This window comes from Odocoileus virginianus, chromosome 4, assembly GCF_023699985.2.
Source record: "Odocoileus virginianus isolate 20LAN1187 ecotype Illinois chromosome 4, Ovbor_1.2, whole genome shotgun sequence".
NCBI classification, from domain to species: domain Eukaryota; kingdom Metazoa; phylum Chordata; class Mammalia; order Artiodactyla; family Cervidae; genus Odocoileus; species Odocoileus virginianus.
In genome coordinates this window covers 25,457,304-25,480,000 of record NC_069677.1, presented here as the reverse complement: position 1 = coordinate 25,480,000, position 22,697 = coordinate 25,457,304, and the positions used below count along the sequence as shown (strand labels likewise).

The 22,697-nt window shown below is 41.8% G+C and overlaps 1 protein-coding gene across 1 annotated transcript in view; it reads right to left on the bottom strand.

Annotated features, from left to right (window-relative positions):
* The window catches only part of KLHL6 (kelch like family member 6), a 54,435-nt gene extending 46,739 nt beyond the window's left edge, over nt 1-7,696 (bottom strand). The window contains exon 1 of the mRNA XM_070466332.1: nt 7,408-7,696. Within this exon, the coding sequence (XP_070322433.1) occupies nt 7,408-7,694 (287 nt within the window). The 5' untranslated portion in view covers nt 7,695-7,696. The remainder of the gene's footprint in view (nt 1-7,407) is intronic.
* Nucleotides 7,697-22,697: the final 15,001 nt, after the last annotated feature.

The following is a 22,697-nucleotide window of genomic DNA, read 5'->3' as shown; positions in this document are numbered from 1 at the left end:
CTAGGTGTGGCACAACTCCATTTGAATAAGATGGTGTGTGGCACAGAAGCCACTTCCCTATCCAGAAGCTACAAAAGCCTGACACTCACTTTCCCAGCTTCTGTCACAGCTAACAACCTAATGTGTCTAACTCAGACTTGACCAATCAGATAAACCAACCCCAGGCTCTGAACTGGGTGCTGGTAACACAAAGAGGCAGAAACAGAGAACCTATTCTGGTAGAAGCAGCAGAAGTAGCAGCAGCCTCCGGTTTCCCAAGACAGCAGTGGAGTTGTACCAGGGGCCACAGCTGTGCTAGCATTGGCTTCCAAGTCCTCCTCAACACAGATTAGAAGTGGCTTTAGGCTCTGGTCCTGGACACTGCCTGGCCTCCCTTGCTGCTGTCTGTTTTCTGAGTTTGGTACTCCAGCCTTGGGGAGGAGTTACCCACATAAATCCCTTCCCAAAAGAGTCAATTTATTTCTATTCCTTGGAACTAAGAAATCTGACTTATTGCCAAGAATAAAATGTTGAGAGAAATACATTTATAAATGAATCTATTTTATTATGTGTATGTCAGACTAACTCACCAGAAGAGGAAGATGCAAATCATTAGCCTCACTGTGTTGTTGATAATTTGCTGAGCCTCAGAGAAGCCAAACAATTTCTCCAGTATTGACACAACCAAGAAGTGGCAGGGGAACGACTCAAAAGCCAGTGACAGAACTTTGAGATGGTGTTCTTTCCACTCTATCAACACTTACCGATTCCAGCCCCAATGATGTCCCATAGGTTCTGAAGTCCTGTGCTTTCAAAGCATAGTGTCTCTTCACCGCACACCCTGACCTGCATGTTTATTTCTTACTTAGCCCTTTTACCCAGGCCAGTACCCTCAGGCATGCTAGGTCTCTGCTACCAGGATCTGTCAGCTCAGCCCCAAGACTCAAATTGGGTGAGCATTCCTACTGTATCCTGCCTGTGCATGTGTGTGTATGCACACAAAGGCAATAATTTTTACATCTTCTTGTCATTTTCAGCTTATGTGGACCACACTAGTGCATGGCAGGGAGAGGGAGTTAATGGTCTGTCACAGGTAATGTCCTAACAGCCATATTTCTGCCCAGTGAAGAGGTCTACCTTCAGTTTGGGTCCCAATATGGAAACCATTCTTCCTAGCGAAGTGAATTCCCTGGAGGGTGAAATGGAGACAAAAGCCATCAACTTGTTGTTATTTAACTGCCAATATTTTGAAGATTAAATCAAATAAAAAAGAATCCAACAAAGTTCCTGGCATGCAATAAATACTCAAAAAATGTTAGTTTTACATTTCCAAACTGTGAAAAGTACTTAATGTGTATGCATGCTTAGTCACTAAGTTGTGTATGTTACCCCATGGACTGTAGCCCACCAGACTCCTCTGTCCATGGGATTATTCTGGCAAGAATACTGGAGTGGGTTGCCATTTCCTCCTCCAGGGGATCTTCCAAACTCAGGGATCAAACTTGCACATCCTAAGTCTCCTGTATAGGCAGGTGGTTTCTTTGCCACTGAGCCACCTGGGAAGCCCTAAGTACTTAATACAAGGTGTTTATTACCACATACATTATAAAAACAAAATTTTGAAAGCAACCTGTATTCATAATGAATGACTTTCATATTATGCATCTGTTAAAAATGGTAGCTAAATAAATAAATAAATAGTATTTATGAAAACTATGGCGCACTATAGGTTAAAGATAACAAGAAAAAAAGGTGCAAAGCAAGATGCAGATTATTTGGAAACTATATTTACAAGTATAAGTATGTAATGTAAGTATAAATTCATTGGAAAAGACCCTGATGCCTGAAAAGATTGAGGACAGGAGGGAGAAAGGGACAAAGGAGAATGAGATGGTTGAATGGCATCATCGACTCAATGGACACAAGTTTGAGCAAACTGTGGGAGACAGTGAAGTACAGGGAAACCTGGTATGCTGCAGTCCAGAGGGTCACAAAGAGTCAGACACAACTGAGTGACTGAACAACAAATAAGCATAAAATATATAGGAAAAAGGTAGAAGAACCACCTCCAAAATGAAAATTAAATTTATCAGAAAATCTCATAACCCCTTACCGCAAAATCTTGCACCCAGATGTGCTCTGGCATTCAGAATTGTTTGGCTTTTAACATATCATGAATACTACATAGCACCTCCAACACTCCTCAATTCAACACATTAGCACACACCTCAGCAGTGAATATATGAATAGTTGTCTTAAGGAAAATAAAGAGTCTAAGTACCTCCTCTCAGTTCAGAAGCTGTCTCTTCACCAGGTGAGTGGAGTTCCAGTTAGATTTGGTGATCAAATAAATTATGGAAAACTTTCCCATTTTTAGGACTTTGGGGATTTTGAAATTGCAGGTGAGAGACTATAGATCTATAGTACTTAATTATTAACCACCATAATGGTTCTGCTAAAAGGATAATATTAAAGGTGTAAAACTCACAACCCAATGCTAGAAGTACAATTATCAGTTCATTTGAGTTCACCAGCAGCGCCCAGGGTGGCAGTAGCAGTCCTCGATGTTTTCGCCATTAGCCAGAGTTTAAATCCAGACTCAGACGGCTGTAATTCATCTTTGTTTATTCTATCACCTGCACTTGCTGGCTCCTTTCTAGATAGTTTACATTATTATGGAGAAAATGCAAAGAATTACATCTAAACAGAGCTTAAGAGTAAGCCCAGTTTACCCTTGACCCCCTTTCTGCCATCCAGTAATTGGCTAATATAGAATAATTATTAATAAACTGTACTCACAATACCCTTCCCATTCCTGGCCTTGGGCTTGATTTTTGTAGCTAATGGGTAAAGTCCCCTTATCACCGCCTCAGGGAACCAGCCCACAGACTGAAGTACTGAGGTACAAGGCAGGGGCCAAGTCCGGGCAGAGATTTTAGGCGTCAGCAGCAACAAAGGAGCTTGCTGTTGATAGCCTCAGCCTGGAAGCTTCTATATTCACATAGGAAGAGTGGCTCATCACGTGGGACTAAGAGTAGCCTGACAACCCCTCCCTACATCACTGGTACTCTGCCAACCCTGGGAATCACAACACGGTTGCCCTCATGGGTCAACATCAGAATTTGCCATATTCTGCAGTGAGTTGCTCACCTGCAAATGGACAGAACCGCTGGTTTAAATGGAGATCATTCCATAAGTGTGGCCTGGTATGCAGGATGCACAAGCCCTCCTAACAACTTTGATTTGGGGAACTGTCCAGAAGCAAACACAAATGGCAGCTTAGTAGCAATCTTATAAAAGACACTGGAAGTCTTATAAAAGTTTTGAAAACATTGTTATAAGTGTTAAACCTGTACTTCCCTAAATTTTTCTAAGCTTTATTCTCCCTCACCCTCTTCTCAGCCTCAACTCTACTCTAGTGTTTTCCCAGCTTCCTCATTCCACTCTAGACTTTTAAATAGGCCCCCAAAGGGAACTACATTGTCTGAGTTACTAATATAGTCCCTATTTACAGCCACTGTGTTTACATAAGCAGCTAGACAGTAGCTGGGCAGCAGGTTCAGAGAAGCTGGGATAATGGGAGTGATAAAGATGCTGGGGGTGGATAGAACTGACAGATCTTCTGATGCATTGGACCACATGAAAGATAACCATGGAGAGGCTGTGAGCAAAAAACACCCCAAAAACTAAGCAAATGGGGAAAAAAAAGAGTGAGTTATTAACTTCAGGAAAGAAAAAAAGTTTTATAAGAAAGAAAATGTAACCGTAACATACAATTTGGCTCAACAGAAAACAATGCTTTCATAGGTATAATGTACACTTTTAATACAAATGTATCGAAAATGTGATAGTATTACACTGAGAGATTATAGGTAAGGGAGATGGGTTTAAGTGCTAAATCCTTATCAGACACACTAAAAAATTAATGAATGATGTCTAACATTGAAAAATGAAGAAAGAGCAATATAAGAATATTTTATAGAAATATAAATATAAAAAATTTTTAAGAAATATAAATATAATAACAGAAGAAACAGTTAACAGCTAAACATCAAAAATGGACTCTAGTGACCAGGACTGACAGGAGGAGGAAGTGAAGAGGAATTTTTGGTTTTCATTATTAGCTTTTAAATACTATTTGGTGTTTTGTTAAGTATTTGCATGTAGTATTTTGATTAAAATAATTTTTTATAAAAATAAATTTTATTTGAAAGGCTATGAAATGATGGTTCACAGAAAATCCCATGGACGGAAGAACCTGCCATGCTACAGTCCATAGGGTTGCAGGGTGTTGGACACAACTGAGCACAAAAGAACCGCAGGTGACCCTTAAACATGAAAATATATTTGGGCTTCCATGCTGGCTCTGTAGTAAAGAATCTGCCTGCCAATGCAGAAGACGAGGGTTCCATCCCTGGTCCGGGAAGACCCCACATACCAAGGAGCAATTAAGCCTGTGCACCGCAACTGTTGAGCCTGCACTCTAGAGCCCAGGACCGCAATTACTGAAGCCCATGCACCCAAGAGCTCGTGCTCCTCAACAAGAGAAGCCGCCACAATAAGAAGTCTGCACACCACAACCATAGGATAGTCCCCACTCTCCCCTAGAGAAAAGCCCATGCAGCAGTGAAGACTCAGCACAGCAAAAAATTAACAAATTAATTGAAAAAACTTTCAAAAACCCATACCCCAAAAAAAGATATTTGACCTTACCAAAATTGAGACATGCAAATTAAAACTACCTTGAGATACTACTTCTCATCTATCAGATTGGGAAAAACCCCAAAGTTAGATGCTATCCTGTTTTGGGAAGGCTATAGGGAGCTCAAAATTATTGAGCCCCTATTAAGAAGAATTTGGCAATGGCCACTAAACTGCAGCTGCATTTCTCTTTGACTCAGCAAACTCTCATCTAGAAATGCTCCCCCAGACATTCCTGCATGCATATGAAAGGACATAAAAGAGTATTCATTATAACATTGTTTATAATAGCAAACAATTAGAAACAATCCAAATGTCTGTCGATAGAGGATTGGTTAAATAAACGATGGTTCCATCACTGAGTGGAAAATATTTATATTGCCAATGCATAAGAAAAAAAAAAAAACCTACATAACTTTACAACCAGCTTCAGGCCCTCCAGAGCATAGGGGGCTGTGTCTGAAGCCTCTCAGATAGGGCAGACTCTCTGCCCTTTTGAAGCCTGACCATAAGAGGAACTTGGCTCCCAGGCCGTTTCAAAATCTTAGAAACAAGCCAGGTGGCGAGGGAATGTAAGACTTGATGTCAGTCTTGGGTCCCAACCCCACTTGGGCACTGTGTTAACTGAGAGACTCCAAGCTTTCGTTCCTCATCAAGAATTGGGGAGAAAATTCCCCACATCAGGGGGGCTGTCATGAGGACTAAATGGGACAGTGTATGTAACACAAGTGGCACAGGGCTTTACCTACAATAAGTGGTCAACAACATAAGCTATTTTAAATAATAGCACCGGAAAAAAAGAATCCTGTCTCCAGGATTGCATTCATTATAGGGGGACAGTCACCCTGGAAATACCAAGATAAGAATAAAAAAAAAAAAGAATGGAAGGAATTCCCCTTCATGATCAGGCAGTTTGGGAAGAGACTTGTCATCCACCGGCAGACACATTCACCACGTGGCTGCCTCCAGCTTTTCTTTGCCCTGTGGCTGTCTCTGGGGCTGGCACACACTCTCCTGCACACACTCTCCCTAAGTATTCTAGATCATCAGGCTTGGAAGGACCTGAACCCAAACACCTTCTATTTGGACTGAGAAACGCCAGGACTAGAGAAACCAGTGTTGTACGCAAAAGCATATGGCTGGCAGTCCTGTTTCGTAGCCAGGTCAAGCAGCTAATGAAACTGGTAATCAGGTACATGCTTTACGATAGCAGTTTTCTAGTGACTCAAAGCAAAAAGAATAAACTGAAAGTAAGTGCTCAGCACATATATAGGCTAAATTGACTTTCATTCATTTCTGAAAGGGGTTGTGATCAGTGTGAAAGCATATGATCTATACTGGTGGAGTAAGTAATGTGTTTATATGTGTCAACCCAGCCTTATGGTACATGCTTCTTGTGGAATAAAGCCTCCAATTTAGGGGTAGTTTGTATTGCAATAAAAACAAAAATTTCTAGAATGTGCCCAATCTGTGCTCCAGCAATGACTAGATATGTCATGTTGGGTTTCCATTTCCTCATCTGTAAAAGGGCATATCAGGCACTTTCATCATGCTGTTGCAAAAATAAAATCAGATAACTGTCTGCTTGGCACATAGAGACCCTACTTCCTACAAACCTTGCCTGTTCTATATACAGGAACTGATCAGTCTCACAACAGCATATAGACCTTGCTCTTTGAATTCCAAAGATTTTCCCCTAAACATCTCAAAAAATAAAATAAAATAAAATACCTTCCATGATATTTACATAAGTAAATAGCTTTTAATTTCCTCAGCCAGAACCAAGAGTTAAGAAGAATCTTGATAAGAATAATTACAATTTTTATTTCTTCTTCAAGTTCCCCAAATAACTTTTGCATCTGCATTTCCCTTGGGGACTGGTTCCCACCATGTCTACATTGATCTGGAAAACTCTGGATCAAGCCAAATTCACAGGGTTCCTGATTCTCCCACATTCCTTCCCCCAAGAATTTGCTCACTACATGGTTCTTAGCTGAAATAGAATGAGGTGAAGATTTCAACAGAGATTTATCAAGCATTTACTAAATTCTAGGCACTGTGTGAAACTCTTCCCTCTCAGATTTAATTATGACAATAATCCTGAGAGGTAAGCATCAGTGTTCCCATCTTACAGATGACAAAACGAAACTCAGAGCATTAAATGACTTGCCTAAAGTCCGGGCTCAGGAAGGGGCAGAGTGGGTTGGAACCCTGATCTCTAAGTTTGTTATAACTAGGGGTCTCTAACTTCTGAAGTACCTTTGTAACTGCTTTCCCTTCCCACCCCACTCCCCACACAAGAACAGAAGCCCCTGCTTTTCAGCAAGTCATTGGCTAACTTTAAGAGTGGCCACATCATTTTCTCCATGTCTGTTGGTGAACAAAGACAGCATTATGTTTCCAACACAGTAATCAGGTGCTGGGGGGAAAAGTTCCATAACTTCAGTAATTTTCCACCCTCTGGACTAAGACATATACACATTAAGGCTCACCATAAGGTATAAACATTGCTTTGAAATGATGCAAGCTCTCTTTTAGTAGGACTTAAATTCTAAACTCTAAGGTTTAATAGCTTCCTTTTTTGTACATATCTTGAATAGACACACAAACCTAAACAAATAGACAAACCGTCAATACAACAGCCAACCAGTTCGATCGGACTGTCACATCAGTTCAGATTTCCCTTATGACCTGCACCCAATTTGACTCTAGTCCTAGGCTGCTGACCTGAAATAGTTGCTGGCTGCGGCAAGCACCACGCGGTGGCAGGAGAATTCCTGGATGTCCACACACAAGATGACGTCGGTCAGAGCGTTTTCCACTCGCAGGGTCTCCAGGCCGTTCTGCAGAATTAAGGAGAGTCCTGTGTCGTCAAATTTTACCTTATCCCCATTTAAGATTTCTACCAGGTCTCCCCTTTTCTCGGGGGGCTCATCTGTAGAAGATGCCAAGGGCCCTTCCAAACTCTTCTCTACCACGTCGTCCATGGTCCAGGTGCCCCTTTGTCCTGCCATCAACACTCAGACTGAAGGAGCGCCCAAGTTTCAGGCAGGTCACATTGCAGAAGCTGGGCGGATTTCCTGTGCAGGGCCCTCCACTTATCACCAGCTGTCACACACACATAACAGGAAGTCTCGCACTTTCTCATCCTGTTACTACAAACGCCAGTAACTTCTATTCTTCTTCTTTCTGAAATCATCACAAGGTTAGAAATTACTTAGAAGGGTGTGTAGGAAGGGGCTCCATAGAAAAGGAGTGGCTTCTCGGAGTCTTTTATTAGTGCCGTGTGGCTATTTTGGTCTACCTCCCCCATCATATCCGTGATCAGGAAGCCTCTGGTTCTGGTCATTACATTTGTACTTCCGGTGCTTCTATATCCCAAGGTGTCAATGACGGAATGGACATGGGACATTCTAAATCCTCTTCCTCCTTCCATCCAGAAGTCCAGGACCCCATGATGAGCCCCCCACTCAGTTCCTCAGTAGCCTTGGAAAGCCCTACATAGCTCAGACATTCTTATTTCTGTCAACACTGTGTGTCATCTGTCTTTGTCTTCTTCCCTGCTCAGGGGAAAACAATGTCATGGCAATTATTAGTGATCCCTTTCCCCCTCCGTATTGTTTACTGTTTTAGATATGCCTCTGGGGACAGAGAAGAAATGGCCTCTAGAAGCTCCATCTCCAGGGTCTTCTCTCTTGGAAGACCAATCCAGGTAGGTCAACACCAGATTGCCCTAGGAAGTCTCAAGTTGGCCTGACCTCACTCAGCATCTATTGGTCATGCGTCTAGCAGTGGATTGTCAAGTATTTTCATTGCATCTGCAGGTCTCCATTAAGTAGAAAAAACTGTCTTTTATTAACCTCTTGCTATATCCTAGGAAATTTATAGGAGGTAATATATTTTAATCCTTATAACAACCCAATGGTGCTAATATGACTTACTTAATTTTACAGCTAAGGAAAGTGAAGCTCTGCTCAAGTGAGTGGCAGGACCCAGTTCTCAACTCTAAAGCACCCATTTCCTCCACCACAGCCAGGCTATCAGAGCTGTAATATCATGTTGACCCTGGCTTCTTGTATCCCAGGGAAAGAACTGCTGCGCTTGCCTACTGCAGCTACCCTAGTGCTCGGCACCTCACCAAAGCGGCTTCTGCTGTCTGCACCTGCACTCATTCCTCTTGTGGCAGTGGGCAGCAATGATCTGCAAGAGTCCAGTCCTTTCTCTTTTCTGGTCAATGGTGACTCTCTCTCCTGGAGTCTCAGTTCTGCCTCAGCTCTTCTTTTCTTCCATGGATACTTACTCCTAAAATTGGGGCCTTTGATATTCCCCCCAAACTAGTTCTTCATCCAGAGCTCTGTTAATCAAGGTGCTTTGGGCTTCTGGGAATTCCCTGGCAGATGAGTGGTTAGGATTCCATGCTTCCATTGCAGGTGGCACGGGTTCAATCCTTGGTCAGGGAACTAAGATCTCACAGGCTGTGCCAAGGGCTAAAAAAAAAAAGATGCTTTTGGCTTCAAAGATAGAATATCCCATCTAAAGTGGTTTAAACAATAAGAGTCTCACATTATAAGAAGCTAGAAGTGTGGTGTTCCAGGTTGATCCAGAAGTTCAGTGATGTCATCAAGGTTAGAAGATTTTCCCATCTCTTCTCACTCTATCTCCCTTGGAATGATAAAGGTATACTGACATGGTCACACAATAGCTGTCGCAGTACAAGACACCATGTTTTCACAGAACTCTCGTCCAAAATCAGGACAAAAAAGCACAGGTCTCTTCTCCTCCATCTCTATCTTTTTATTAGAGAGAGAAGTATTTCCTGAAATCCCCATGATACTTTTCCAGGCCACTTGGCCACCTCAGACCAAACACCAGGAAATATAAATTGAATACTATGATTGGTTTGCATCAAACACAATTCATCCACTGGGACTAGTCCATCTCCCCAAGATCAAGAAATAGCCATGTGCTAGCTGAACAAAGTTACAGCCTGTGTACAGGCTTTGTATACACAGAAGATGGGCTGTGTATACAACTAGTTCCCTGTGCCTGCCACAAAGACACACACAAGCCAAACTCCTCCTGCAGGCCTTGGCCAGGAAGAGTTCAGAACTTCACCTCTATGACTCTAAACACCTCCTCTAGGAGAGCTGAGGACAGCACATGACCCAATGCTTTTCATGGCATTTTGTCCTCTACAACCTCTCAGATTATAAACAACATTGGCCATATTCAATTTCCACCCAACCACTTCAAATACAACAAAATTTAAAATGTAACTCAATTCTTTGTTTATGGAGCATTGTATCAAGGTCAAATCTTGTTTTTTAAACTTTAAGAAAAAAATCTGTAACATTAATATATAGCCAGTGATTAGACATGAACAAACAATTTAATAAATTATTGTAAAGACAAATGTAAGTATAACCTGAGCATGTGATGCATCACCAGGAGAGTACCCCGTGTACTTCTTCCTAGTCCTAATCACTTTCTGCCACCTACAATTAACCATGTTGACAGTTTCATACTTTCTATTATAGATTTACCAACTAAATAAGCATCCATAAATAATGTAGTTTTTGTGTATAAAATTTTTAATGCATATAAGCATAATTATAGTTATGTACATTTTGGTATGCCTTCTTTCATTCATCTTTATCTTTTTTTAAGATTCAACCACATTTCTGCCTCTTTTTTATCTTAAGAAAACATGGAATTGTTCCTTCAGTCACATCCACGTGCATCTTCTACACAAAGGTGATATTGTAGACATCATGTTCAAAAAGGAATTCCCCACAAATGTTCCCAGAGTGAAACTGGGAGAGTCTAGTGTTACCCAGCATGCTGTTGGCACTGCTGGAAACAAACAAGTTGAAGGCAAGTCTCTGGACAAGAGAATTAATGTAAACATTGAGCAGGTTCAGCCCTCTGAGAGCTGAGATAGCTTCCTGAAATGTGCGAAGGAAAGTAATCAGAAAAACAGCCAACCAAGAGAAAAGTACCTGGGTTCAACTGAAGCACCAGCCTTCTCCCCCTAGAGAAGCATTCTATGTAGGAACCAGTGGAGAGGAGCCTGAGCGGCTAGAACCCATTCCCTACAAATTTGTGGTGTAATAGGTGTAAAAAAATAAAATAAAAGACCTCTGTGTTGTGTTAGTCGCACAGTTGTGTCTGTCTCTTTGCAACCCCGTGGACTGTAGCCCACCAGGCTCTTCTGTCCATAGAACTCTCCAGGCAAGAAAACCAGAGTGTGTTTCCATTTTCTACTCCAGAGGATCTTCCCAACCCAGGGATCGAACCTGGGTCTCCTGCATTGCAGGCAGATTCTTTACCTTCTGAGCCACCAGGAATGCCCCAAAGACCTCTTGGCTGGGGAGGGGGGGGTGGCGATATTAAGGGCTCTGGTGGCAGGCCTCAGGTTTGAAATTCATGGAAAAATGTTAACCTTGGAAGACATCAGAGAATTAAGGCAAGACATTAGACCTGGAGGAACAGCAATACCAACAACCGGGCTCAGAGTACAGAATACTGTAGCCGGGTATAAGGTCAGAGCAAGGTCAGTTGGTTATAGTTTATGGAAAGGATCTAAAAAAACCCACAGATCAAAGTCTCAGTTTCTTTATATGTAAATTGTAGCTAATAACAGTATCCACCTTGATGTGTTGTGAAGAGGGGGAAATGAGTTAATATGTGAAGCCTTTCACACAATGCCTGGCATACAGTAAGCATTAGCTATTATTATTCAAGCATTTCTGTAGAAAAGAAAGTATGTGCATTTTATTCTAAATCTGGCTTCTGGCTCCAGACCAAAAAACTCCTTCAGTACAATGGTCTTTGTTAGTATCCATGGGCTGTTTATTATCCCCCTGTTATCCTGGATCATTTCCATATAGTCAGTGCAGAGGGGCCCATAGACCACCATCTCCCCTGGGGAAATAAACATTCCCATCACTCCACCCTGTGTGTCAGAAACATTATTCTCCCGAGAGTCACAATTTACAGAGGTATTTGGCAGCCTGGGAAATTCTTCCCAGAAGTAAGCCAGATTAAAAAGGTGATTTGAAAAATACATTATTCCAAATGTATATAAAAACATATTATATGTATTATACTTTTTAATATTTATTTATTCATCTGCGTCACCTGAAATTTTTCATTTCAGTGCATGAATTCTCTTTGTAGCACCACAGTAGTTGTGGCACACACACAGGCTTAGTTGCTCTGTGGCATGTGGTCTCTTCACGCCCTGACCAGGATTGAACCCATGTCCCCTGCAGTGCAAGTCAGATTCTTAACCTATGGACTACCAGGGAAGTCTCTATTATATTTATAATATAAAAATGCAATTTTTTCAAAGAATGTGTTAAAATACATAATATATTAATATATTCATTATAAACATTAATTTATTATAAATGACATTATTACTATGAAGAGAAACATTGTCATGTTCTTTTTTTTTTTGTCATGTACTTCGGTTAAGTATCCTGTGTGCTTTATCTTACCTTATTTTCCTATATCCTGAGAATTTAATAAAATAGGTTGTTTTCCTCTTTTTACAGTTGAGGAAACCAAGGCTTTAAACTGAAGTTGGATTCACCTGAAACTATCAACATTTTTAATCAGCTATAAGTGTCAAAGTGTTAGTCACTCGGTAGTGTCCGACTCTTTGTACTCCATGGACTGTAGCCCACCAGGCTCTTCTACCCATGGAATTCTCCAGGCGAGGATACTGGAGTTGGTGAACATTCCCTTCTCCATACCCCAGTAGGAAGGAAAAAAAAAATTGAAGTTGGGTGTTTTGTTCCAGGTCACACAGGCTGTACCAAGTAAGTCAGTTACAGCATCTGATTTGCCCATGCCCTATTCTAATGGAAAGTTTCCAGTTCACCTCTTCTATTGCCCAGTAAGTCATTTTTGGGTTTGTTATTAACTAGAAGTGGATGCCCCCATCCAAAGACAGCCACGTGCATGTAGACATTAGTTCAAGGACACATGGAGCTGGCTCAAAAAGATCAGATGGGACAACTAGAGACTCTCTAATTTGAAAAAAGAAACACAGAGTTTTCCGTGAGAACCAAAATAAGAGGCAAAAAGATGTATCAAGAGATGCCATAGATTGAGTCAGAACCATGCCAAATTAAAGCCGTTTGGAAACCAAACTTCTGTAAAGCAAACACTGTAAGTAAGCAGGGGAGCTTCGAAAGCTAAAGTGGGGATCAGAGCTGATACAGAGAGGGCGGCTGAGACAGGTCACCCAGAGACTGGGTGGAGAGCCATGGACTCCTTTTGCCCAAATCCCAAGGCTGCTCTGAATCTGGATCGAGTTTCTAGCTCTAGTTGCAGCTCCACTTTGGATTTTAGAGAGATTTCTGCCTAGATTCCACTTTTACTGAAGTAACTTAATTGAGACTCTTTTCATCGTATTCAAATGAGCCTAAATGGGACAGAAGCAGAGCAGTACTGAGCAGCTCATCTCTCTGACTCCACATACCAACCACTGGGCTACCCTTCCTGCACAGACCAGAGGTATTGCCAGGTGCAGACGTGGGCCTTGGAAAAAAGGTCAGAAACCATACAGTAGCCAGTACTAATTCAGGTTTACTGTTTATACACAACCCTAAAGTCGACTTTCCAAATGAAAAGTCAAGGAGTAAATCGGAAACAGCAAAATGTCCAAAGAGTGGGATTTGTCAATAAAAAACAGCATCCAAATGTTTGCCTATAGCTAAGTGCAGGAGAAAAGCTATAAAATCATAGGTACAAGATGTTTCTATTTTTGCGAACATGAGAGCATATGAAAATAGATAAAAGACCAGAAGGAAACGTATTCATTCATTCACCAAATGTTTCATGAGTGTGTTCTAGGTGCTCAGGATACAAGGGTGAGCAAAGAGTGACACAGTTCCTACCCTCAAAGAGCTTATGTTCTAGTGAGGAAGACCAACACATGCACTGTAATCATTCTAAGTGTTTGAGGGAAATGCACTTGGCGGAAAACTTTATCATGGGCAATGTGATCTCGTCAGAGAAGTTAGCAAGGGCTTCTCTGATAACTAAGTTGTGATGGATAAATATGCAGTACCTGCATGAAGGGTTGTCCAGCCAGAGGCTACAGCATGGGCAGAGTCCAGTAAGAAGGGACACTTGCCCTTTGGAAATAGTTGTCTCTTGTATGGATAACAAATTACTAGGAGCAAGTATGGATGAGCAGGAAGAAAAGGAGACCAGTGTGAAATCTGTCACAGTGATCCAGGTGGCATAAGATGGCAGCAGCATGGGCTGGGAGACAGGGTTGGGGACAGAAACAACCTGATGAATGGGAAGCATCCAGGAAAGTCAAAATCAATAGGAATTGGTGATAGATTGGATATGGAAGGTAAAGGAAAGGGAATTTTCAAGAATGGCTTAGGTTTCTAGTGTGAATAGCTGGATGAATGGAGTTACCAACACTCTGATATGGGGAACACTGGAAAAGGAACAGGTTTGGGGGAGAAGATATGAGTTTAGTTTTTAGTTTTGCAAGATGAAAAGAGTGCTAGAGGGACTTCGTTAGTGATCCAATGGCTAAGACTTCATGCTGTTAAAGCATGGGGACGCAGGTTCAATCCCTGGTCAGGGAACTAGATCCTGCATGCTACAACTAAGACCTGGCACAGCCAAATAAATACATATCTTTTTTTTAGAAAAAGAAAAAAAAAAAGAGTGCTGCTGATGTGTTGCACAACTATGTGAATAAATTATTGAACTCTGCATTCTCAAATGGTTAACGTGGTTAGAAACAGCAACAACAACCAAAAGAAAGAAGTTTTCTTTCTAGTTTTAACATATTGGGGATATTGGGCCCAGGGTATTCCAGAGTTCTGAAAGTATTAACATCAAATGTCATGTTTCAAAATCTTCTTAGATGAAACAGTCCTGAATATGCACTTGGGTTCGAAATACAAAATTAATCAAAGCTGAGTCCCTTGAGTTGAGATATTTAAAACAACTAAGACATTTTCAATTTACATGTAAATTCATCTAGCACAAAAGTGATATTAAAGATTTGATTACATTGTCTCCCCTCCCAAAATAGCTATAAAGGACACTGTAAGGAAAATTTGAATGTGAGCTGTGCTCAGTGACATTACAGCAAGGTTAAATTTCTTACATGTGATCAGGACATTGTGGTTATGTAGGAGAATGTTTGTTCCCAGGAGATAATGCTCTTTTGCAGGTGAAGCATCATAATACCTGCCACTTAGTTTCAAATGGTTCAACAAAATAAAATGTTTCGTATAAAGCAAAGAGTGTGTGGGAGCTCATTATACTATTTTTTTATGTTTTAAATTCAAAATGTTTGGAGGAGAATATAGGGAGCACACAATCTCCAGCTTAGATGGAGAATGAGGTTTGAAAGGTGCAGCCAAGAACAGGCTCAGAATCACTCTGAAGCATCAGAGTGGTAAGAACATAACTTTCCTTGTAAGAACACTGCTTTCCTTATGCCCGAGTTAAGATGCTGACACTGTTAGTTCAGGGTGGGGATGCTACTGCCAGAACTTCCCCAAGGACTCAATCTTACAACAATCTCCCAACTGAGTAAATAAATCCAGCAGAGAAGGTGACCTCTGGATGGACCGTTAGAATTAAAAAGTGTGAACCTGAACGGCTGAGGATAACTCCACAAAACAGGGTGGGGTGGGGGAGTTGGGGGACGGGGACTTCCAATCAATCTCATTTTGAAACATCCAGGTGGCCTTTTCATGCTTAAAACACTTCATCTGGCGTGGAAAAATGTGACCAAGTCTGTGTGACATTTCACGCTACAGAATTTCAATACATCTTTAGATGAGAGATGGAAAACACTGAGTTAATGAAGTCCACTCTCTATATCTCCATTTCAAGGGAAGCTTTCATGTAGTCCATGGATACATCATCCACATTATCCAGAGATTCTCAGATTAGCCTAAATTCTTTTAAACCTGACATACTGGAAACCTAATGCCATAAATATGATTGAGTAGCTCTGATCTTTTGTGATTCTTAAAAAATACATAGAAACATTTTAATACAAACCAAAGGCATTCAGGAAGGCCCTTTAGATGATCTCCAGTCTGGGTTAACAACACTGCTGCTCAGGATTGTGGATATAATAAGATGTGGATGTGAGAAGATAAAATATTATTGAAAGGTACTATTGTATAACCAATAGTTTATCCATAACATAACCATCTTATTAACCCTTCGAGGTACAAATACGACAGGAGATATTGAGGGGAACAGTACAGAAAAGTGAAAGTCCTTGCTCACTTCTGAATCTCACGCTGCCCCTGCAAATAGCCTCCTTCAGTATGAGATGTGGAAAGGTGTATACTAACTTAAATTGGGGACTGGAGAACTTAGCCATCACTTTCTCAGAGGAATAACAGAATTTGAGGGCTTATAACCTGGAGAAAGGATCCTAGTGTGGAGAGCGTCAGGAGATCTACCCAAGGAGCTTAGGGGTCCCGTAGACCCCCATCCTAATTGTTTAGGGGTTCTGCTTGAACAGGAGAACAGAAGACCACTGGAAAGGACCAAACCGAAGTCAGAAAGACCTGAATTTTAATTCCAGTTATTGCATTTCTCAGTGTGGCAGTGACAATTTGCTTAACTTTGCAGAGCCTCAGCTTCACCTATAAAATGGGTTACCTATCTTGTAACATTGTTGTGGCTATCAAATGAGAGATAATTTTGTAACATCCTTAGCACTGAACCTGACATACGTTAGTGTTAAATAAGTAACAACTATTATTAAATAAGGAAAGTTTCAAACCCTAAGCATAGAAGAGCAGAGACATAAATTCCCTCCAGACATGAGAACCATTTGGCCACTGCCTGACTGACTGATATGTAAATTATGTCTAGCGCTCTCAAAATAATCCACCTTAACGGAAAGTCGTTTCTTTGTCTGAAGTCCACAAAGTACATTTCTCTGCACATTTAGGCTGCCCCTTTCCCTGAAGGCTCTGTCCTGGGTCATTGACAGATCCAAGATGACACTGAGGATGGGGAGTTGAAATTGGCCCTTTTCCAGAATTAAGTTCAAGTTCAATCAATATTATTAAATGCCAAGTATGAGCCAGCCACAGTAATGGACACTAGGGGATACAGAAAGGACTAAATATCCCCCAACTCTACCTCAAGGAGCTCCTAGTTTAAGGAGACCAACATGAGAACAGAAAATCTCTAAGGAGTGTGCGAAACATGCAGGTTACTGCGAGAAAATCAGACATTCGAAATTACATGAAGCCTTTTAGATCCAATCTTTATATATCTTCAACATTTTATTCTGTTCCTCTATTTAGTGCTTTTCCTTAGCAACTAAACTCTCAGCAAATGGGCTTAAGTCAATGTATATTCAAATGAGAAAACAAAGTCCACCGCTCCGCTTGCTTCAGAAGTTGCCATCTTTGTCTCTGAGTGCTGAGTGCTCAGTTGCTCAGCCATGTCCGACTCTGCAATTGTATTAATGAGTTCCATGATTCTTGTCTCTGGCACTGGAGGAGAGGTACCTAGTACAGTCGGAGGTACTCTATTAGAGGTACCTAATACAGGGTTATGCTAGGAAGGATCTTTCTGTCATACTCTCTGTAAGAGTCTCATTGGGGATTAGAGGTTTCAACATATGAATTTTGTGGGGATGCAATTCTGTCCATAGTGTTCCACCCCTGCCCACCACCCCCCACAAATCCATGTCGTTATTGCATGAAGAATACATTCTTTCCACCCCAACAGCTCCCAAGGTCTTAACTCATTCTAGCATCAATTTTAAAGTCTAAAGTCCAAACTCTAAATATCGAAATCAGATGTAAGACTAGAGGTAGGACTCGTCCTGAGGCAAAACAGCTCTCCAGCTGTGAACCTGTAAAACCAGGCAAGTTAAGTGCTTCCAAATACAATGGTGAGACAGACTTTTCCATTCCAAAAAGGAGAAATAAGAAAGAAGGAAGGCTGATACATACCCCCAGAAATCACAACCCAACAAGGCAAATTCTATTAGATCATAAGTCTCGAGAATAACACTCTTTGGTTTGATGCACCGCCTTCCAGACCCACTGGGGCAGCAGCCCCACCTCCCTAGCTAGGCAGCCAGGGTCATGCCCACAAAGCTCTTGTCATTTTAACAGAAAGAATTTAATACAGGGAATGTTTAACTAGATAATAAAGAATTGTAACTAAAGGCAAAAAGAGATTATTAAACTCTCAGAGAGGAAGCAATGGCAGAAAGCAGTTCCTAGGCTGGGAGAACCAAGGGAAGAGGTTGGAATTATTCAAATTTAGGAAGATCCCCCGGAGGAGGAACTGGCAACCCACTTCAGTATTCTTGCCTGGAGAATTCCTAGGACAGAGGAGCCTGGTGGGCTATAGTCCATGGGGTCACAAAGAGTCGGACATGACTTGAGCGACCAACACTAGATGACTAGGGGTTTGGAGGTGAGTCCCAGTGGACCGGGACCCAGACTTCGGAGGAAGCAGGGCCAGCCAGCAGTGCTGGTATTTCTTCAGGGACACCATGTTGGCTTTGCAAGTTAGCAAAGCTTCAAACGGGACTGAACTGTATGCTACTTGCTAGGCTTGCCATAGCAAAGCACCACAAACTGGGTAACTTAACAGAAATGTATTGTCTCACATTCTGGAGGATAAAAGTCCAAAATCAAGGTGTTGACTGGGGCTCCTTCTGAAAGCTCTGTGAAGGAAGGGTCTGTTCAAGGCCTCTGTCCTTGGCTTATAGATGGTCTTCTGTGTCTCTTCACAATGTTTTCCCTTTATGTATATTTTTGTGTCCAAATTTCCTCTTCTTATAAGCACATCAGTCATATTGAATTAAAAAGCCCACCCTCATGTTAACCTGAATACCTCTATAAAGACCCCATCTCCAAATAGGGTCATATTCTGAGGTTCTGTGGGCAAGGACTACAGCATATGAGTTTGGGGGAACACAACTCAACCTGTAACAAACTATTTCTGGAATGAACTACCTCTGCCAGAGTGAAGGAGCAGCATTGCTGGATGCTGACGACAGGAACAGGATGCCAGCCAGAAATAAACCAGAAGCAAAGAGGAAAATGTCTCTTCTTCCTCATCTAGCCCTGCAGTCTCCCCAACATCCCTCATGGACAGAGCCTAAAAGGAAGCAGCTGGCCAAGAAAAAACGTGGCTTGTACAGTCCCAGCCCCTGCATCACAAAGCGGAATATAGAAGAGTGGGTTTGAAAGCTGAGGTCATAGTTTAAAAACTGACAAAGTGCAGAATAGTTGCTACTTATTAATCGCTAGCATCAGAACTTGTATTTTCATTTTCCACACATTTTATAATATAAAAGGAAGAATTGCAATAAAATATTTAATTGAACAAACATACTGGCTATGCTGCTAAAACTGTAGTGACAGCTGGTGGGCTGGAAGATCCCCGTGCCTTAGCTCACACTCTTTTGTGCACTGATACACAGCACCGTACTGGTGGGCTTCAGAACTGAGCTACAGAAGGCCAATGTGTCATACGTGTGGTGTGTGAGAAAATGAAAAAAATGGAAGTCACGTTGTTAGCAAGTGTTGTTTCCATTTTGTAGTTCAGGCTGTGAGAGTTCAGAAGGAGAGGTCATTTGCCCAAGGTCACACAGCTAGTAAGAGACAGAACATGAATTTGAACTGGGACCTGACTGTCTGTGTCTCATCTGCCAAATGAAATTAATAGTACTTACTCCATAGAACTGTTCTAAGGGGAGAAGGAAATGGCAACCCACTCCAGTATTCTTGCCTGGAAAAATCCATGGACAGAGGAGTCTGGCGGGCTGAAATCCATGGGATTACATGACTGAGCACGTGTGCACGAGGGTGGAGGGAGATGGGTTGGTAGCAATAAACTGGTAGAACTAAAAAAAAAAGAACTGTTCTAAGGATTAAATTAATATGTATACTGTGCTTAAGACACAGCCTGGGATGTCACAAGAGTTCAACAAATATTGCCTGAATCTGGGGCTTTTTCTACCATCCCAGGTTGTCCCATTATACACACTCCTCAAAACTTTATGGCATTTGGAGGACAGAACTGCAATGAATACAGACAGAGTTGGGAATAAAATTCCTTTAAATTTTTTAAAATCATAATATATTTTTCTATCCAATCTTTCTACCAGCAATCATCCCTTTTGGACCCCCAGGATCTAGACATAAGCATTGACTGAGCACCGGCCACATGGTAATCACTGAAGATAAAACACTGAGACAGAGAGAGTCCCACCTTCAATGACAAACAATGAGAACACAAAAAAAGGCCATGGCGGATCTTTCACATCTGGGTTTCCCTGACACAGGTGTGGGAGCCTGTATTAGGGAAACCGGATGAGGACCTGAGGAAGAGAAAACTTTCATGGAGGAGGTCATGTTTGAGGTGAAATCTGAAAGACAAGTAGGAGATTGTAAGCATTTCAAACATAGGCAAGAACTTGAGAAAAAGCCTCAAGGCAAGAGGGAGCAAGGAGTCTTTGAAGAACTGAAGGAGGGTGACTGTGGTGTAGAAGTTAAGGTGACAACAGGCAAAGCTGGCGAGATTCCCCAGGGCCTGTTCCTGCAGGGCTCTGTGAGCCACAAGACCCTGGACATTATCTGGGTGATACTATAGGACCACGGAAGGGTTTTAAGCAAGTGAGGGACAGTAAGACATGAACTTTAAGATCAGCTCTCAGGACTTGCCTGGTGGTCCAGTGGTTAAGAATCCACCTTGTAATTCAGGGAATGCAGGTTTGCTCCCTGGTCAGAGAACTAAGATCTCGCACGCTGTGGAGCAACGAAGCCCCTGTACCCAGCTACTGAGCCCGTGTGCCCCAACTAGAGAATCTGTGTGCACAAATGATCCCACGTGATGCAGCAACTAAGATCCAGTGCAAACAAGTAAATAAATAACTGTTTTTTAAAAAGATCAGCTCTGGATGTGGTAGGGGGGACATTTTGGAGTGAGGTAAGAGAGGAAGTGGGGAAATCAGAAAAGCTGCTGCTGCTGCTGCTGAGTCACTTCAGTCGTGTCCGATTCTGTGCGACCCCATAGACAGCAGCCGACCAGGTTCCCCGGTCCCTGGGATTCTCCAGGCAAGAACACTGGAGTGGGTTGCCATTTCCTTCTCCAATGCGTGAAAGTGAAGTTGCTCAGTCTTGTCCGACTCTTAGCAACCTCATGGGCTGCAGCCTACCAGGCTCCTCTGTCCATGGGATTTTCCAGACAAGAGTACTGGAGTAGGGTGCCATTGCCTTCTCTGAGAAAAGCTGCTACCTGTCAGCAAAAGCCAGGTGAGAGCTGATGAAGGTCTGAGATAAAGAAGTGTCATGGGGATGGAGAAAAGTAGATGGATTCAAGTAATATATAAAAGGTAGAGCCCACAGCATTTGAAAGCTGATTAGAAATAAGGAATGAGGAGTAAGAAGAAGAAATGAGAGAAATAAAGGAAAATATCAAAGCTTCTACTTGGAGCAACTGGATTGATGGTGATACCCTCTGCCAGGATAGGGGCACACGAGGCAAAGCAGGCTTAAGGCAGAAGAAGATGGGTTTAGGTTTAGGGCTGAGTTTGAATTGTGCAAGTCATCCCGATGGAGATGATTTCTTTTTTTTTTTTTTTGAGATGATTTCTAAGTAGCTGGATTCTTTGTAAACCATCATGTCTTATTTTCCCACTTCAACTAGTGACCACAGTCCCACCTCTCCAAGTAGCCAAGCTCTCTATGAATCAACCAATAAGTGCCTTGAGTACCACCTGCTATAAATGAGAGTATTATTAGCCTCTCATTTTAATAACTGATAAATTTAAATTTGCTCCCCTCCAAAACTAATCCTTAGTGAGAACAGGATGTGGGTGTATGCAACACATAATTACATATGTACTGTGAACTCTATTTAAAATGAGACCATTGTTGCTCAACTGTTAGATACTTTCTAAACCCAAACCTATGTTGCTACCATCAGCTAGAAGAGAGGGTCCCATTTTTTTTGTAATGTTGACCTGTTATTCATCTCAAAATTAAACACTAAGAAGTGGAACACAAGTTATTTGAATTTTTATTCTGGAAAGGAAAATTCTAAGCTTCACAACATCAAATCAGAAGTCTTAATCTGAGAATATGGCCAACTTAGAATCAGAAAACCTTATGGCTAGATCATTTAAATGAGTGGATATTATTTCTAACTCAGAAATCCCTATGTACAAGGCTCTGTTCAACAAATTTTGGCATCTTTTGGGAGGAAAACATCTAAGTATAATTCTGGTCTCCTCTACACTGGGTCAAGCAGAACTGCAGAAGAATCAGTGTTGGCCCCAGGCAGAACCTCTAGTGGGACTACACCTCTGAAGACTGAGTGAATAGGAAAACCACAGCCCACTCAGCTCAAAGGAACCATGTATGTTGAGAGAGATTCAAAGAAGCCATTTCCTCCAGGAGGCCGTCCCTCAGTCCATTCAGCCTGGGTAAGATGGGCCTCTTGTTTGTTCACGTGGAACCCTGGGCGTTCCTGCCCTGGCATTAAACACCCATTACTGGAAACATCTGTTCTAGTGCCCATTCCTCTGCTACACCAGTGTGTAGTGTGAGGGTGGAAACTCTGCCTTGGACATCTGCATCTCCCTAGCGTTGGGCACAGTACATACTCAATTGTTGTTCAGTCACTAAGTCGTGTCTGACTCTTTGCGACCCCATGGACCACAGCAGATACTCAATAAAATCTGATAAACAAAATACTGAATGCCCTAGTCACACATTTCTCAGACAACTCGAACATCAATAAAGATACTTTGATGCTCAGAGCTAAATACTTAAAAACATGTAATTTTCTAAAATCTTACTCTTAGCTCTACTGTTGTAGAAACAAACTCATTCTGAAGGACAATGCAGATAGTGAAGTTTATTACACCGGCAGGCCCAAGGCAGAATCTCCTCTTAGCCAAGGACCCCAACCAGTTTTTGTGAAAACCTTATATACCCTAAGTGTACATGCTCAACCCCCCC